The 18422-nt window shown below is 35.2% G+C and overlaps 1 protein-coding gene across 2 annotated transcripts; it reads left to right on the forward strand.

Moving 5' to 3' along the window:
- The first annotated feature begins 9354 nt into the window (after positions 1-9354).
- LOC18447772 (uncharacterized) lies at positions 9355-15231 on the forward strand. Of its 2 annotated transcripts, XR_016041579.1 has the most exons (4): positions 9355-11800; positions 13697-13844; positions 14092-14853; positions 14887-15231. XR_016041579.1 is itself a non-coding variant. In XM_006857859.4 (3 exons), exons 1-3 carry the CDS (start codon positions 10817-10819, stop codon positions 14604-14606), a joined length of 1647 nt encoding a protein of 548 aa, XP_006857921.2. In that variant the 5' UTR covers positions 9355-10816; the 3' UTR covers positions 14607-15231. The 2 variants fall into 2 exon arrangements, 1 of the variants encoding a protein (XP_006857921.2); XM_006857859.4 differs by having other exon boundaries at positions 14092-15231.
- The last annotated feature ends 3191 nt before the right edge of the window (positions 15232-18422 follow it).

Genomic DNA, 18422 nt, shown 5'->3' on the forward strand with positions numbered 1-18422 from the left:
AAAACCAAATTTTTTACTCGGGCTAAGAATGTTTTTCACCCTAACCACCAACAAAAGATGAGCAAAAATCATACACCTTTTATCCTTTGTGGTGGGGCCATTAATTCGTTAAATAATTAGGCAGGTAGGGTGTCATACAAGGTTGATTCGACCCAAACCAATATGTTCCATCAAAGGTCAAAATCAAAGAGTCTTTAGGGCCATGACCTAAATTCAAACCTAGGTCAAGACCTATTTCAACAATGAAAGTTCCATGACCAAGTCTAAAAATTTTTCTAAATAAAAAAAAAAGGTAATTTTGTCTAAAGGTTGCACAGACACTGACCTCTTGTTTGGAAATAAGGACTTAAAATAGTAAAAATCAACACTTTGCTCTTTAGTAGCAATTAGGCAAGGATCCCATCAGAGAAAGTTTTGAGAAAGACACTTAACCTCTTTTGACACAGTTTTTATGAGTCCTAGGATTTATATGTAGATATGTATCCCCTCTTCATCATCTATTTTTGAGCTGGATTTAGAACCTAATTTTATATTTTTGAGATGGATTTTGGACCTAATCTATTAGGTATGTATAATAGCTAACATGGACGGCATCATTATAAATAACATACAAAAACTAAAATACTAAAAGTGCTAATTTTTTGAAAGAAAATTTTCAACCGTTCATTTTACCCTTTTGGTGAGAGAGCATCCATCTGTAAGATGGACGTGGGATTTCTAAGGGAGTGCCATACAGTTATGCGTGCCCCGACATGTAGACCACTTTTTCAATTTTATGTGCTCTAAAATGACTACAGTAGGGATATCACACAATGATTAAAAAATCATGAATATGATTCAAGACTCGCCCTAGTTAGCTCAGATCAAGAGTAATGCGATTTTGAATGGTGTTCGGATTCAAGATTTGGACCAACAGACCTATCCTGACAAATCTAATTTTTAAACTCATATCTAGATCCAAATCGGTATGACCCTCGAGTCCCGATTAGTTCCGGGTTCATTGCCACTCTTACATAAACTTTTTCATTCGGTAATTGTGATGTTTAATTATCACCAAACTATAAATCTACAGTGCTAATTGTCCTTTACAAATTATTGTATGTCCATGAAACATCTTTTAATCAAATCAAATCACATCAGCAGTTTCATTGATGATTGTCCACATCAAATACATACTGGAAAATCATTTGCCGACAATTTGAATGAACTGATTTAATCATTTTAGTAGTTTAAGTTAACTTGTGCTTAGTAAATTTTATTATTAAGCGAGTACAAAATTTTAGAAATAAAAATTAATTTCCAGTTTACATTACGAATTGGATAAATGATATGATAGGACTTTTTTCTACTAATGTGTGTGGGACCTCAATAGATCGCCATTAAATTTGACACGGATTGATAAAAAAATCAAGTTTCATACCATGCAATAATCTCACGATCGACCACTCTGGTAAGATACGAAAAAATAACCTTAAAGATCAAGTGAATTTGACCGAAGTCCTTGGTGTTTTAATCGACCACTGAACAATAATATTTTGAATATTTCCCCGGTTGTTCCTTATATTTTGTTATCTTTTGTGATAATTTAAACGGTGCGGTTTGTATAGAGCCGAGGCCCTAAACAATCAAAGTAGAACCCACCTTTAAATAGTATCGAGAAATGTGGTTTCAACACTGAAATTTTTTGTGATAGCCTTAAAATATAATTTTTCTATAATTATCAAATTTAAAGTTTAAAAAATAGTGTAGATCAAGCAAATCTAAGAAAACTTTAAAATCTTGAAAATTGACGGTAAAAAAACGCATTATAAGATGCACTGTTTTCAAAACTTGAAATCCATATTTTTTTTTATGTCCATGCATCTAGATGTTGAGATGATGGATCTGAGGATATTTGGGCATTAAAACAACCTCTTTTAGTGAAATTTTTAAGGTTGGCTGGTGAGCCGGCGGACTAACGTGTCTATTTTGGTTTTCAAGGAAGAGAGCACCATTCGACTATAGATTCATGAATTTGGCGCTTTTATAGATTCATGAATTTGGCGCTATAAAAGCACATATATGATGATTTTTGAAGAATTGATGCAGCCAACATAAATATAAAAATCACAATTCAAAAGGTCAAAATCCTTTTTTCAATAAACATGATATTGATGGGATGAATTTTCAAATTTTGAATAGAAAGTCGAGATATTTTTATACAGGGTCAAAATTTACTTTTTCCTAAACGGTGGTCTAGATGATAGATTTACAAATTTTAGATAAAATTTTGAGATTTTTTTTAAAACTGTAATCAATGTGGATAGATGATAGACTTAGAAAAATTTATATAAAAAGACCCATGTCAAAGATAGATTTCAGGGGGTAGAAATGTTGTAATATGTGGACCCACCAAAATCCAATCCTTCTTGTTATAAATGGTTGCGCATCAAAAACTCACAAGGATATTTTAATGTTAGGAAACCATCAAATTGATCATCTCGACCTGAAGATGTAGGGATATGAAAAAAAATCATTTTTAATCATAACAATAATGCATCTTGTGACAAATTATCTGGATATTTTATTTTCAAGTTTTTTAATTATTTATAGATCAACTTGATTTGTAGAGCTTTAAATTCTATAAACAATAGAATTTCATGCCATAACAAGGTTTTCCAATACCAGGACTACATCTTTCAACACAATTTGAAGGTGCCCTTAATTTGATTGTTCAATATTAATGCCTTTGATTGTTTAAAGTTGATGCTTTTTCTTTAAGGAATATGCAAATTTATAATTTTTATTCTTCCTTTCTTTCAATCATATATCATAGTCAGGCCAAATAAAACTTTCCAAACCACCCTCAAAACCTTTGCCAAGCAAGTTGATTACCTTTAACTTTTGTGGCCATATCATTGGACCTGGCCTTAAAGTTATTAGAATCCTAGGATTATTGCTAAGTGATTGCAACTTAAAGAAAAGGAAAAAAGATGAAAAAGTTAAAGAAGAAAGATAATGGTGTTTGTATGTGAGAAGTCATGTCATGGGTGCAAACTATATACTAAGTTGGCCACCAAATAAAGATAAGCAAACAATTGAACTACAATGATACGAAGAATATATAAAGGCGATTAGGTAATGAAAGGGATTAAGCTAAAATTATAAGGAGACCCATGCTCAAATAATAAGGAAATATATTATCACACAGATAAGGTAAATAGGTCTAAATGAAGAAATAATATATCGTATTAGGGTGCAGTTTGTATAAAGTTGTATCTTATTTGTAGAAATAAGGTTGAGATATTCTACATTATCCATTTTATTAACTGGAATAATAAAAATTATCAATACATCTTCATCTCAAAACTTTTTTCCAAGTAATCAGGGTCGGCTAAATAAATCGTTTGTCATTATATTCTATTAAGGGCTATTTTTTCGGTGAGATTATAAGTCTTCATATATTTTTTCACTTCTTCCAGTTATTATTAAGATAAATAATAAAAAAAACAAAAAAAAAGAGCAAAATTGTTCCCAATTTTGGGTTTAGAGAGGGAAACACACTTATATCAAAGTAATGATGAAGATCTAGCTCTTCTCACAGAGGGAGTAAATGTACAATATGTTCGTATAGGTTTACAGCCCACAAAAACTGAAAACATGCTTCTTCTTCTTTTCTTTTCTTTTGTCTTTTCTAAATTTAAAGTCTAAATTAAGTTGAAAAAAACTTATTTCTCAAATAGAGACAAGCTCTTCTTATTAGAGAAATTGGACCCCCTTTTCAAAATCAAGAAATATAGGACACTAGGAAGGACCATAGTTTAAAAGTCATATCAACTTTAAACCCAAAACTCTCACTTAAATTCAAAATTTAAAAATCGTTGTAAAGAAAACCTTTTACAACTGAAAAACTCGTACGAAATTTAAGCGTTTTGCAGTGTTCAGGTCAGGCGCACAAATGCACCAAAAGTTTCGGAACTATGAAAAGTCAAAAGATTGTATAGTCCGTCGGGAGCATATGCCCTTCACTCCCTCATGTAAAGCTCTATCTTCCACTAGTCTTAGGACCACTGGACCTCTCAACTTTAGCCACCAAATTGAGTAAGAAAAAAAAGTAGAAGGAAACCCAATCGCTTAACACTGTCCAATTTTCAAATGGTTCAATTTAGGGGTTTAATAATTTAGAAGAAATATTTATTTTATTTGAAAACACTATGGGAATATATTATAAAAAGAGACGGTGAAATTTTATAAATTTCTCCTATTTTCAGTATTTAACATTAATACCCTCTTTTAGTCTTTTTAAAAGTTTTTTCAAATGCCCCCACTTCAGATTTTACGACAAAGTGTTGAACAATGCTTTTTATCATGATTTGAGATCCAAAGTAAAAAAAATTTTAATTGATTTCGGACCATCATGATCTAAAGTCAACTTTTTGCGTATGACTACAGACCATCATGATCTGAAATCAAGATTTGTCCAAATGACTTGGGATTGCGAATTTTAAAAATATGTAGTCACTGCTTTATTAGTTTTTATCAATGATTCAAAACTATCATCTCATTTAAGGGCTTGGACATCCAAACTGTGGGCATTATGAAATGATATAAAAGAAGAAAGAAGGGCGTAAGAAAGTGAAAGTTAAAATTCCGATTTTTATAATAATGGTATTTGAGGACATGAGCATAAGTTTTTCTAAACGTCTAGTATTTTAAAACCCACTTTTCTAAATCGGGGATCACAGATCTATACTGAGAATCAATCGGGATCGAACTAGTTTAAGAATGTAGTAGTACCGGTCTAGTTCCCCCCCTAAAGCCCCTCTTTCATATATTTTTTTTTCCTTTTTCTTGAACATATCTAACATTTTTTTAAGCCCTTAAATCTTCGCCCTATAAACCCTTATTTTATTGTTTATTTTTTATTTTTTATTTTAAATATTTTTTCAGATTCAAATTGATCCGGATTGGCAATCTTGTGGTCCAACAAAAATCCGTGTGTGGAGGATTCACCCCATCGGTGTTTTGAAACGCCCTAAAAAGGCATGTCCTTCATAACTCTTTGGAAGCTGGTGTATAAAGTGCTCCCGCGGGAGCACTTTATACCCGCATCTGAAAAAAATTACAGGCCTTCAAGGGGCCGTATATACCGGTCTCTAAAAATGACGAAACTGCCCCTCAAACGGTTCCTTTTTCGGCGTCCCACACGAATTTAACCTCGGGGGACACCGTATCTCATCCACGATTCGGGCCGTGGGCCCCCTCAGAGTGGCCAGCCGCCACCGACACGTGGCGACACATGCTCCGTATTTGGACACGTGTATCTCGCATTGATGGCGGAGCTAGACGACAAAACCTAAAATTTTTCGAAAAAAAGTGGGATTTAAAATTTTCGAGTAAATCTTTGAATTTCACTGACTCGCGGTTAAAAGGGAAAAGAAAATTTGTACGTACACCGAAACCCGAGACTACGCATGCGCTACTCAAATTTCAAATAATTTTCCTTTTCTTACTTTCTCTCTCCTCTTTCTGACTCTACTCGTGATTCTCTCTCCTCGTTCTGACTCTACTCGTGATTCTCTCTCTTCTCTATGCTTCTCTCTGCCTTCGATACTCTCTCTCCTCTATGTTTCTCTCTCTACCTTCCTTCCTCTCCTCAATTTCTCTCTCCTATTTGTATCGGACATCGAGTCACATCTCTCTTTGTTTTTGTTTCTCTCTCCACTTGTCATCTCTCGTCCGATCGATCTTCTCTATGTTTCTCTCTCTACGCGTGATTCTCACTCCTCTCTCTGTTTCTCTCTCAAACTGTCACCTCTTGATTTTATCACTCCTCTCTATTTGTCTCTCCTCTCTCTTGGATTTGTTCACTATGTAACCTCACCTTCTCTCTCTAAAAGTTCACCTTCTCTCTCTAAAAGTTCACCTTCTCTCTTCTCTCTCTCGCTCTTCTAAGTCACTCTCTTATTGTCTACTTCACTGTGTATTTCATGGCTGCATTTCTCTCTCCAAGGTTTCTCTCTCTATACGATGTTCAAAAAGTATACTCGGGCCCAAACCTAGGCCCATGCCCAGCGCGAGTCTCACTAACTCCCCACACCGAGTTTTTGTGGCATGTGAAAACTATAAAAAATAGAAAAGTACAAAAAAGTTTTAAAAATAAAAAAAATATATTCAAAGTAAAATTTAACAATACACAAATTAACTGTGGTTAAACAAGTAACAAAAAATAAATTTCAAAATGAGTTTGTGACTTGGGGGTTTTGAAATATTTTTAAAAATATAAAAAAATTATTTAGAGTTAAAATAATTTTGCATCTTTTCTAAAATGATAGAAAACAAAAATAAGGGTGCCATATGTAAAGAGCCTAAGCTCTAAAGCCTACCTTCAAATAGTGTTGAGAAATATAGTTTCAATATTGAAAATCTTTATGATAATCTTAAAATATATTATCATATTTATTTATAAAGTTGAAAGCTTAAAAAATAGTGTAGATCGACATATCTATTAAAATCTTAAAAAATTAACGGCTTAAAAGTACGGTACAAAATACACTATTTTTAAAACTTGAAATCCATTTTTTTCTCGTATCCATCTCTCGAGTTTTTCTTTTTAGATTTTTATCTCTCTTTAAATTTTTGTGAGCTTTTCCTTGTAAATAATATTCATTTCAATTTCACTATCCATGCTTCATATTTTCTATCTCTAAATTTTTAGAGCTTTTTACTGTAATTTTCTCTCCCTATATTTTTTGAGATTTTCATGATAAAGAATTTTACATTTCAATTTCACTGTGTATATTTCATGCCTCACTTATCACCTCTACATTTTCCTCTATGTTTTTTTCGCTCACTAAATTTTTCTTTCTCTCTCTAAGTTTTGGCGGTGGATTTTCAGTGAGTCAACGGACGCATCCCGACATGCCGGCCCCGTCCGACCCAAAATCGGATCTCTCACATCCACCGTTCGCTTTTTATGTAATCTAGTAACCAAAGTACCCTTGTAAATTTTTAAAAATAACGAAATTATCCTTATATTCTTAATGACGAAAATACCCTTGTATATTCCAAAATGAGGAAGCCCTTAATGCTAAATTGTGCCCAAATTGGGGAGAACGAACCGTGGTTCATGAATCATGCAAGTAGCTGACAACTTTCATTAATTGGTTACTCGTGCTTAACAACAAATAATTAAAATTTAGCTTAAAGCAATTTTACATATCAATTATGACCTGATCAAATAGTTAGACGATTTGGCTCCAATCTTTTAGATTGTTAATCAGCTCATTCTATTTCTAATCGAAATTGAATGGTTGTGTCAATGGAGTCCTGTCATTATTGTCATCGTCAAAGTATTTTTTTAATTAATTGGAATTGGTTACATAAATCTTGATACGTCATTAGACGCTATTAAGAGCATATCCTCAATGACGCTATAAATCTCTATATATTTACTTTCAACTATGTCTTTTTCGGGCTACCTATTGCCCTTTCGCTTTGCATTCTTCATCTAAGCAATAAACAACATAATGTTGACGATGGACCATGTGTGATGAGGTGTTCTACTTAAACGAGGGAGGTTCAATTTCAGTATGTTAATAAGGAGAGGAATAGTGTTGCTGATCTGCTTGCCAAAGAAGTATCTTTAAGGGTTCATTGAGGGGGTAGGCAGGTTGCTATGGCGTCCTCTGTCACTTTTCCTTTTTGCCTCATGTTCCATGTAACTTTCAAACAACCCGAAGTTCAATATATGTTTCGAGGTGCCACATCTCCGGTATTAGGGTTGGTGATGGCCTTGTCGATTGTCTCTCCCTAGGCATTGCCGTGTTGGGATTGTGTTGGGGCAATTGATGGGACACACATCTCAGCTTGGGTACCCAATTCTGAGCTCAAATGGTTCCATAATGGGAAAGAAGAGCTTTTTCATGCTGCAATGACCATGGTTGCCTTTGATATTATTTTTTTTTGTTTTGTTGATAATTTATTTTGGAAGACTAGCCCCTACCCATTTTGAATTAGTTAATAGTTTTTGAAGCTGTCAGTAGAAATGAAAATCACAACATACAGGTGAGGTATGAGGTGTGCTACCACCACGATCTCCACAATCATGGTTGCCTTTGAGATTGTTTCGTGCTTGTGGGATAGGAAATTTATGTTTCGAAATCGAGAATTTTGTACTTCGTGATTGAAAGGGACAATCTTCCTTTTTAACAATGCCCCAAAGTATTAATGATTGCAAATTTATTTATAAGTACATTAGTTAATATACACTATTGCACCTATTTGGTGTAGAGAAATATTATTTCATAAATACAAGGTACCCCAACATGGAAGAAAAAAAAAAGAAGTAAGTAATTTATAAAAACTAGGAAGATCATATCATATATCAATGATTTTTCACTCTTCACAAAAACAACATCCATTATGCACAAAAAATGATAGTAACACCTAAATTCGTTTACGTACTTTGTTGATAAGCATGAAACAATTAAACTAATGAATTGTTAGGCTATTTACCCACAGTATTGAAAAGTCATTTCACCTCTAATCATCGAATATAAAGTTTGAAGAGCAAGGTAAGTATAAAGATCGAGAAAACGTTTTTCCGACTGAGTTCCCTACATAAAATTGAAAAATGAAATTTTTTGATTTTGAGCACAATCAATGTCACACCCTTGACCACTTAGCTTAATTTTTGACAGCTAGTGGCTTGTATGGCCTTTTTGTACAAATAATAAATGATCTTGTAATAATTCTATGGAGGGAAATATCATCACTTTCAAATAAGAAAAGATGGATTTCTCAATAATACATAATTGTATACCAAATACTATTGGATTATGCTGTGTTAAAAAAATCACTGGTTTGATTCAGAATTGCCCGAGCCAGCGACCACTGTAGACACCCTCCTTGTCTGAGTCCCTCTCAGAGTTAGAACTCATATATGTACGCCCAAAACCAAACCCAAACCCAAATCCAAACTCCCTGTCTCCCGTCTCAAAAAACAAAAAACTCCTAGTTTAATTTTTATTTTTTTTTGTATTTTTCTGGATCATCGATTTAAATCAATGATCTCATGATCCAACATGGATAGGTAAGGTGGACCGACCTAGGTTTTGAAACACTGGATTTAACCATGACATAAGAAATTTAATTTTCGGATTCGTGTGTCGTTTTCCCGAAAATTAGTTATTCTCAACTTTCGTACTTCATTGAAAAAAATGATGGGTGTGTTAGAGGAATTTTGGAAACTTTTGGGGGTGTTTACGTCTAATTAGGAAAAGGGGGGGTATTTTAGCCATTTTCACTCTCAATTTTTTTATGGATTTTTCAACTTTTTTTTTTTCGACCTTTTTAAAACCCCTAAAAGAGAAGCATCCATGCGTCTGCAACTGCTCAGAAACTTGTCACTCTCTCTCTAAACTTCCTTTCTCTCTCTAAATTCACTCTCTTCCTTTCTCTCTCTTTGTCCCCTTCAAAGGTTTGTCTCGTTTCTCTCTCACAGTATCTCTCTTCTCTCTCTAACTTCTCTAATTTTCTCTCTCTTCCCCTTCTTTAAGTTTTAGGTCGTTTCTCTCTGTTGCTCTGTCTCTCTCTTGTCTGTCTGTCTGGAGATCTTCGCCTGAGAAGCCTCCTGTTTGCTTCTCCCTCCGTTTTTACAGCAAATTATGAGCTTATAAAGCTCTGATTTGGAGGAGTTTTAACTCATGACCCAACAATCTCATTTGTTCTTGCCCTATTTTGGCACCCCCGTTGTGTTTCTCTGCAACTTTTCTCATTGATTTCCCCGAGTTTGGAGCCAAGTTTTACTCTGAAACCCCTTTAAATGCGACAAATTCCTGGCCTTTTGACCTCTATGCAGGTCATTTTCTCTTAAATGCCATGTAAAAGGCTGAGAAGAATGGGTATATGAGCCTTATAAGGTCACATCTCTGTCTCTGCAAGTTTTTTGTTTTTTTTGAATGTCTGTCTCTGCAACTTATTTACTTCGTTTCTGTTGCTCTGGGCTATGAATCCGTCAAAATCCATTTGAATCGTTGTTTTCTCTTAAATTCGAGCTATTGTTCTTGTTCTTCGAGGCTTAATTTTCTCTGAACTTTCACTAGCATCTTGCTTAGCAATTTGCTTCTCTTAATTGTTTAAAACCAGTGAAATATCCTTCAAGGGGAAGCTATTTATCTGTAAATTGTGATTTACTCAGCTTTTTTCTGGTTCTATTTTTTCCGGTTTCATCTATTGTTCTATATTCTATCTTTCCATGCTCTGAACTTGTTTTGTGAGCTCAAGTATGATCTCATCCCCTGTCGTGATCTCATCCCCTGTCGTCGATCTTTCAAGCCTGTTTTGGAGTTCATTTTAGCTTTTTATTGCCTCTATTTTGAGGACGAAGGTCTCTGTTTCATGCGTTTTTAGCTCTTTCTTAATCATTACTGATATCTCAAATGTATTGTCTCTCTTCTGCTGTAATTTGTTCTTCGCCTTGGTAATGACGCTCCTGTGAAGTGTTATCCTCACTGTTCTCTCTTTTCTTTAGTCCTCTCTGTTCTCGCATATTTGGTTTTCCATTTTATTGTTATCTCAAGCATAGTCTCTTTCTCCTCTTGCTTTCCTCTTTTCTCCTGCTTCCATATTTCCATCGAGCACTTTCTCTCTCTACAAACCTAAGTTCTTTTTGCCATAGCTGTCTTCAATATATTGAGATTATCATCTCTCTCTCTCTCTCTGTGACTTCAGTTACTTGTATATGCTGCATTTTCCTTCTTAGAGAGAAGAGAGTTTTCTTATCTTTGCATGTCTCTGTACCTTTGGAGCTTTTCAAAGAAATATCCTCTCTTGAATGACAATGGCTCCAATTCCATCCCTGAAAGCTAACTCAGAGGAGAAATCCATGGTGGCTAAGCAGGAAGTGGTTATGGAAAAACAGAGGCCTATGATGCTTAAGGATTTTCTCAATGATACTTCCTCTGTTCTTTGTTCTGATAGTTTCAATAAGTCTGAAATTTCAATCCATGATTATTCCTCTGTTCATTGTTACTCAATCCATAAACGCCCCATCTTCAAAGAGTCCAATCCACCATTAACCACCACCATGAAACGCCATCTTCAAATGGAATCCAAAGAAGCCAAACACATGAACCTTTTAAGAAGTAGATCCCTGGCTTCTTCGACCACGATTTCGTCTTTACAAAAAGCATCAGAAGCAGTTTTTGGGGCAGTCAAGCTCTTCCAATTTGCCCCAAAAGAGCCATTAAAAGCTGAAGAATTCTCAGGGCAAAAGCAGTCAAGAATCAGGCTTTTGAGAACAATTCTCAGAAGAGTAAGAGAGAGAAAACCCAATATCAAGTTAAATCAAGAACATGGTAAAAGCCTTTCAACAAGGTTCACTGCTGCTATGAGAAACTTCTCTCGAAGGTCTCGCAGCTCAGAGAAGCACGACGAGGAATGCGAGACTACCCTTAGGGTTCGAGACATTGTGCGGTGGAGATCGTTCGGTGACGAGAGGTTCCCTGTTTTGGACTGTTGTGATTGCGCAGAAGAATCCGAGGCTTCTGAGAAGGAAGCCTCCGACTCGTCCTCTTCATCTAGTAGTACATGGTCATGTCCTTCTTCGAATTTACTGTGTTCTAGTCAGAGTTCAGACTATTCAGGAGATGGAGATGAAATCCAAGATAAAGAATTGCTTTCACTGCAAAGCTTGAAAAGCCCCAATTACCCATGCTCAGAGCTTGGGCCCTCAACAATGGAGGCTTCCTCTAAAGAGATTGTGATTTTGGGGGCATCAGATTCCATGGGGACAACTTCCTGTTTCAGCCAAAATGAAGTAAGTTTTTTTTACCAAACTCAATTAAATTCAATGCCAGTTTCTTTGTCTTCACTTACCTGTCACTCTTATTTTATATATCTTGCTATCAAATTGTCTCCAATTTACCTGGGTTTTGTTCTGTACTTGCTCTGTTTGATATCTTTGTATATACCATAGACTATTTGGGTGGTGTAAACTTTGTTGCATATTTGCCGGCACTGTTATGTTACAGAGGTCTCGAGATTTTCATATGGGGTAAGCTCGAGATTTTCTTATGGGGTAAGTTTTTATTACATGGGTTTGATTTATTTATTACATGGGTTTGATTTATTCACACGGGTCAACTTTCTCTCTCTAGATCTGGATGGTCATTGTTTATTAACCCCCTGCAAATCTAGTAGAAAAGACCTGTAAGTACTCTTGTTTTGGAAACTTGGACCTGGCTTGGACTTCTCTAGACTTCGCGGAATCCGCCTTCAAACTGTAAAAGATTAAGAAAAACCAAGCATGTGAGTTGGACTCAAAAAATATTATGACATAGGAAATATGGGTTTCATTCACATCCAGTAATAAACCTCTTCCCCCCTCCTCCTCTCTCTTTCTCTCTCTCTCCCTCTCTCTCTCTCTCTCTCTCTCTCTTAGAGGGGGGCAATGACTTTACCTGAAAATAATCGGGAGAGAGAGAGAGAGGCAATGAAATGCATCTGAAAATTATGGGGTAATTTAAAATTTACCCATATAGGGCACCAAAACCTTGCTCTGTTTTCTCTTCCTTGGTTTTGGAAAGTACTGTAGCTTGGTTTTGGAAAGTACTGTAGTGAGGACATTAAACTTTTCGTAACCCGTCCCGTAGTGACAAAATAATTGGGATAAAACTTACATGAATCCTAGCTGATTTCAATCCCAAATAATTGGGATAAAACTTGAATGATAATTACAATGGTTGTGGAAAGTACTGTAGGACTAAAACATATCATTTCACCTCCATGATTTTTGTGGTTCCTATTGATTTGTGCCAACCTTTTGGGGGGTCATTTTCTAATTATTAGGTACCATATGTGTGTATATTTGTTCTTGTGCCATGTGTGTGTATGCACGTGTGCATGGTATTTAGTGTCTGTGTACTTGATGAGTCCCTTGGAAGCTTCCTGGTTTTGTTTTATCCTGAATTGGTGAATCTCAATGCCTCACTCAATAATAATTCTATTTATTCATTTTTATCGTTCTTTACTGTTATTTATTAGCAATAGACAGTTTACTTGCACATATTTTACTCTCTAATTGTTGTAGGACTAGTTTGGACTTGCTCAGGGATCAGTAGTTTATTCTCAGCTCAGTTAATTGTTTTTTATATCATAATTGGTCTAGATTTGGCCAAACAATAGACCTTTTGACTGGATTTACAGCATGATTATGAGTGGGATTAATGACTATGAATTACAAAGGGTGGATTTTGTCAGACAAACATGGTTTAGGAAGATGAGAGGAACCAGCAGATGAAATGTTAAGACATAAAATATTGTCATTGGGGGAAGCTTGTTTTTTTGGTTGTTTCAAGAGAAATGGAAGATTTGGTAAAACTGATTATAAAAATATGAGAGAGAGAGAGAGAGAGAGAGAGAGAGAGAGAGAGAGAGTAAATGTTCATGAATACATGAAAGATGGGAAGCATGACAAAGATGTTCAGGATCCAAGAAATATTTCTAGGGTCCAGAAACAACTGAATAAAAAAACCATCAGAATTAAACAATTCAGTTTTTGGAGGATTTAATGGAATGTATAGATAACAAGTTTTATGCTTCTTGATATCTTATTCATACTCTAGTCATACTCTAGTAATACAGATGAATAAGTTTTGTTTTCTCTTTTACTTAAAATTTTGTCTCGATTTTAATTTCTTTTTTGTTTGCATAGAGAGAAGGAGATGCTATTGCATGCCTCGAAGAAGATGAATGCTCTGAAGTCTATGAGAAGGAGCAGTTCAGTCCGGTTTCAGTGTTGGATTTCCCTTTTGAAGATGAAGAAAATGCAAGTTTCGAAAGAAGCCTTGCAAATATCGAGAGTAAGCATATGCTCCCTCTCTTTTTTTACCCCTGTTCTGAACTTCGCTGTGTTTTAGATCTCAGTGGCGTGGGGATGGATGGTTCTCGTCATCATCATCTGAGCCTTATGCCCCATGGGAGTGGATGGTTCTGTGATTGTTAATTGTCTATGAATCATCTATATGAAGTTTTGAACAGCAATTTACCAAATATGAAATCCATGAATTTAATCCCTCTCTCTTAACTTCTCTGAATTATTATTACCAGGAACAAAGCAGCAACTTTTACAAAAGCTATGTCGATACGAGAACCTTGCTCAACTTGACCCTCTCGACCTCGAGCAAAGGATCGCATCATGGGAGGCAGAGGACTCCAGCGAAGAATCCGGGGACAATTCTCTCGATCTGACTGGAAAAACTGACTACGAAGATGATGCTGGCCTCTCTGAAGAGCACGTAAAAGAGCTTCTAATTTGTTTCAAAACTGGCGTGAAAGCCCCAAGAGGAGCTTTCAATAAGCTCATATATGACACCATTAATGAAGAGCTCGGGAGCTTCGGTTTCCAGGGTGAACAGAGAGAAGAAGAGGAAGAGATTGTGAAAGGTGTTTGTAGTAAGATAAAGGCATGGGAGTTAGTTGAGGGGGGAAGCTATTGGTATAGGAACGTGTGGGATGAAGAGAAGTGGAGAAAGTATGGGGAAGAGATGGAAGAGATTGTTGTTGAAACTGAGGGCTTGGTTTGGGATTTGTTAGTGGAGGAATTGATGGTGGATCTGGTTTAGTGTTTGGGTCTGGATTGAGAGGATTTAGGACTTCATTGATGTACTATATACTACATAGGCTCAAGATTGAGAGAGAGAGACAGAGAGAGGAGAGAGAGTGATAGAGAGGGAGAAGTGGGCTTCATCTCAAAGCCAGAGAGAGAGAGAGAGAGAAATGAGGCTTCATCTCAAAGCCAGAGAGAGAGAGAGGGAGGAGAGAGTGATAGAGAGGTGGGCTTCATCTCAAAGCCAGAGAGAGAGAAATGAGGTTTTATCTCAAAGCCAGAGAGAGAGAAATGAGGTTTTATCTCAAAGCCAGAGAGAGAGAGAGAGAGTGATAGAGAGAGAGGTGGGCTTCATCTCAAAGCCAGAGAGAGAGTGGAGAGAGTGATAGAGAGAGAGGTGGGCTTCATCTCAAAGCCAGAGGGAGAGAGAGAGAAGATGAGGCTTTATCTCAAAGCCAGAGAGAGAGAGAGAGAGAGAGAGAGAGATCCCCTTGAATTGAATGCTTGGTTTCACAATTTTCACTTGTGGAAGGGGGGTGTTCATATCCATGCCCCATGTGGAGGAGAATGTAACTGCTACAATTTTTTGGTTTATGTGAACTCTTCTTATCATATCAAAAGGGTTAGTGTTTTTCCTTGTACATTTCCTCTGTTTTTTGGATGGAGTTCCTGTAAGGTCTAAGCCTTATTAAAAAAAAAAAAAAAGAGAGAAAAAGGTAATGCCTCCCTTCGAAATCGAGTTCGAAAAAATATTGATGCAGGGATAAAATAAATTTCAGAAAAATAACAAAAAAAATAAAATTGAGAGAATATACTTTTTTTTCAAAAGTCCGTAAGGGAACTATTTAAAATAATCTCTATCAAATTTTATTAACTCCTTTACTACCTACCTTGCAATGAAGGGAAAAGTTTCTTAAATAGACTAAAAAAAGAGGAACACTTTTTATTTTTTCTTTCATCTCTATTTTCTCTTTTTTAACTTATTTTCTATCATCTCTATTTTCTCGTTCTTAAATTCACGTCACTCTTAACTTCACGTGCGACTTATGTTTTACTCAAAGCTATCTTTGAAAAGATAAGTCCCCACTTTTTACCCAAAGCAATTGTTAAAAAGATAAACCTCTTTATATTTAGTCTTGTCTTATTTACATTTCAAATTAACACAATCTACAAATATCAATCAAACTAACTAACTAATCCATAAATGTCAACTCATGCACAAATTCATCGCCCAGCTATCCCTGTGCACCTCTTAAGTTAAAAGATAAACTCAAAACTAATAAAATTACTATTATATTTTTTTTGCATCATTTTGGGTTGGGAGCAACTCGACTTCGTGCTTGAAGCCAATCACTATCTGTTAATTGGTGATGTAATCTCATCATGCGTTTTAGCACATTTTCTTCAATTTCTTTAAGATTAATGTAAGACTTTTTGGCTGCGATGAACACTTTTGATTATGAAATTTTGGAATATTGATTTTAAATCAAAATATCGTGATCGCTCTATAAGACGCGGATTTGACTTGTAATCTTTGTTACGCTCGAAATCAACATTCTGGGTTTGTTGGAATTACTGGTATAAGATGAATGTGGCTGTGAGCACATTCTTCACGATGAAGATTATTCGCCAACCGTTGCATCCTCATCTCACCTCTGTTCCAACCATTGCATCATCATTTCACATAATTCAGTTCGAAAATCATCTGTGGCTTTAGTCAAATCATCCACAGTAGGAGCAAGATTAACTTGTAAAATAAACTGGATATCTCTAGATTTGACTTGCTTTTTAGATCTGACTTGCTTTGATACCAATTGATGTAGGAAGAACATAAAAACTAGAAATATAACAAGAGCTAGTATCTAACGATCATCCATAGTAGGAGTAGGATTAACTTGTAAAACAAACCGGATATCTTTGGATCTGACTAGCTCTTACTTTCTCTAATACTAATTGATGCAAGGAGAAAATAAAAACAAAAAAAATAACAAGAAAAAAGAAAGGTTGAGGGAATATACCCTATCTCAAAGGTCTACAAGGAAGCCACTCCAAAATAATATTGAGACCAAATTTTATTAAAACAAAGAAGATAAACACTTTCCTATTTCATCGCTCCTCCCTGTTTTCTCTCTCTTAACCTATTTTCTTTCGTCCTTATTTTCTCTGTCTTAAATTCATGGGCCACCTATGTTTTATCCAAAGCAATACTTGAAAATATATAAAGCCCCATATATTTAACCTTATCCTATTTACATTCCAAACTAACTAACCCAATCTATAAATATCAATCAAATTAACTAACCCAATCCATAAATGTCAACTCACGCACAAACTCAACGCTCACCTCATATATTTAACCTTATTCTATTTACATTCCAAACTAACTAACCCAAATCACAAATATCAATCAAATTAACTAACCCAATCCATAAATGTCAACTCATGCATAAACTCAACGCTTATCTATCCCTGCGAACCTCCTAAGTTAAAAGATAAACTTAAAAACTAATAAAATTATTATTATTTCTCTGCATCAAAAATACTTTGAGCATCAGAAATCTCTAGGATACTCTAATCGATTTCCCCCACTGATTAAAAAATTTGTAGCGCAGGAAATGGTACTAATCTTGTGGATTTTAGGGTGAAATAGATGGTTCAGATAATATGTTACAATATATTATTTTTGGTACTCAACTATAATGGTAAGATAATAGATAATGGATTTGAAGGTTTTTTTTTTATTTTTTATGGTAGAAATACAAATTTTTGTGAGTTTTAAGGGGAGGCTTCACATATTTTGATTGGCTGCAGCTCTATCAAAATATTTTCTTTTTCTTTTTTAACTTATTTGAGAATTGGAGAGAAGCATATGGAAAACTAAAAAGATTATGTTCAGGTATACCATTCTCTTTTGGTTAAGGAAATTCATTTTAGATAAACGGTAGTTATAATTATTTTTGGCCATTAGATATGAGATTTTTTTACTTATTTGGGGCGGGAGAGCGAGACATGTTAATAAACTAAAAAGAATGTATACTATAGGACCAGTCAGTTTTGGTGCAAGGTCGTTACCGTCACTCGTAGTCATTGAAAAATTGCATCAAAGTACTCGAGGAAATTAATTTTAGACTTTGTACCAAGTCTATAAAGTAATTTTAACTGCCCAATTTTACATGTTTCTGTCAATAATAATTGTGACTTTTTTATATTAATAGTAAATAGCCTAATCCCAATAACAAATCCATATTTGTTGCCGGGCATGATTTTGTCAATTAAAATTGCTATTGATGCATATATAGTTATTGGCAGTTATTTAAAAAACGGATTGGCGACTAGGATCGGGCAATGGAAAACCGGTCTTGATCGGTGAATCTGCGTTTTTATTGTAACAAAACATTGTTTTTACTTTAGCAAAAATCTGTTTTATTGTAGCGAATCGCCGAGTCTCTTCCAAACCCAGACGATTTCCTATATATTTGCAAAATCGGTATCGGGTGATTGATTTCTAGGTCGGATCCAACGATTCCATGCCGACTTGGTGCTTTTTAAATAACTGGTTATGGGGATTGGACAAGGTCCAATCGACATGATTTTTAATTAGTGCTTTGTTTTGTCAAAACTTAAGTTTGGCTGAACGAATCAGCATGATTTTTGACTGATTTTGACTTGTTCAACTCAATGTTGCCATATTCGTTCACTTCGTTTCGGTCGAAAAGGTCGAACTCTTCAAAGTTTAGGTTCATACTCAAACGAAGAGAAATTTGGTGCTGCCACTTTGGTAAGCTTCGGTTCATTTTGGGCCAATCCGGCGGAAGCAAAAAAATATCTATAT

The sequence above is a fragment of the Amborella trichopoda genome, chromosome 9 (genome assembly GCF_054954075.1).
Source record: "Amborella trichopoda isolate Santa Cruz 75 chromosome 9, AtrichopodaSantaCruz75HAP2 v2.0, whole genome shotgun sequence".
In the NCBI taxonomy this organism is placed as follows: domain Eukaryota; kingdom Viridiplantae; phylum Streptophyta; class Magnoliopsida; order Amborellales; family Amborellaceae; genus Amborella; species Amborella trichopoda.

What these genes read in the sequence shown, in the direction of transcription:
- LOC18447772 (XM_006857859.4), top strand. Translation starts at nt 10,817, where the DNA reads ATGACAATGGCTCCAATTCCATCCCTGAAAGCTAACTCAGAGGAGAAA. An exon ending in CCTGTTTCAGCCAAAATGAA is followed by an intron (nt 11,801 to 13,696) that starts GTAAGTTTTTTT and finishes TTGTTTGCATAG; the next exon opens with AGAGAAGGAGATGCTATTGC. An exon ending in AAGCCTTGCAAATATCGAGA is followed by an intron (nt 13,845 to 14,091) that starts GTAAGCATATGC and finishes TATTATTACCAG; the next exon opens with GAACAAAGCAGCAACTTTTA.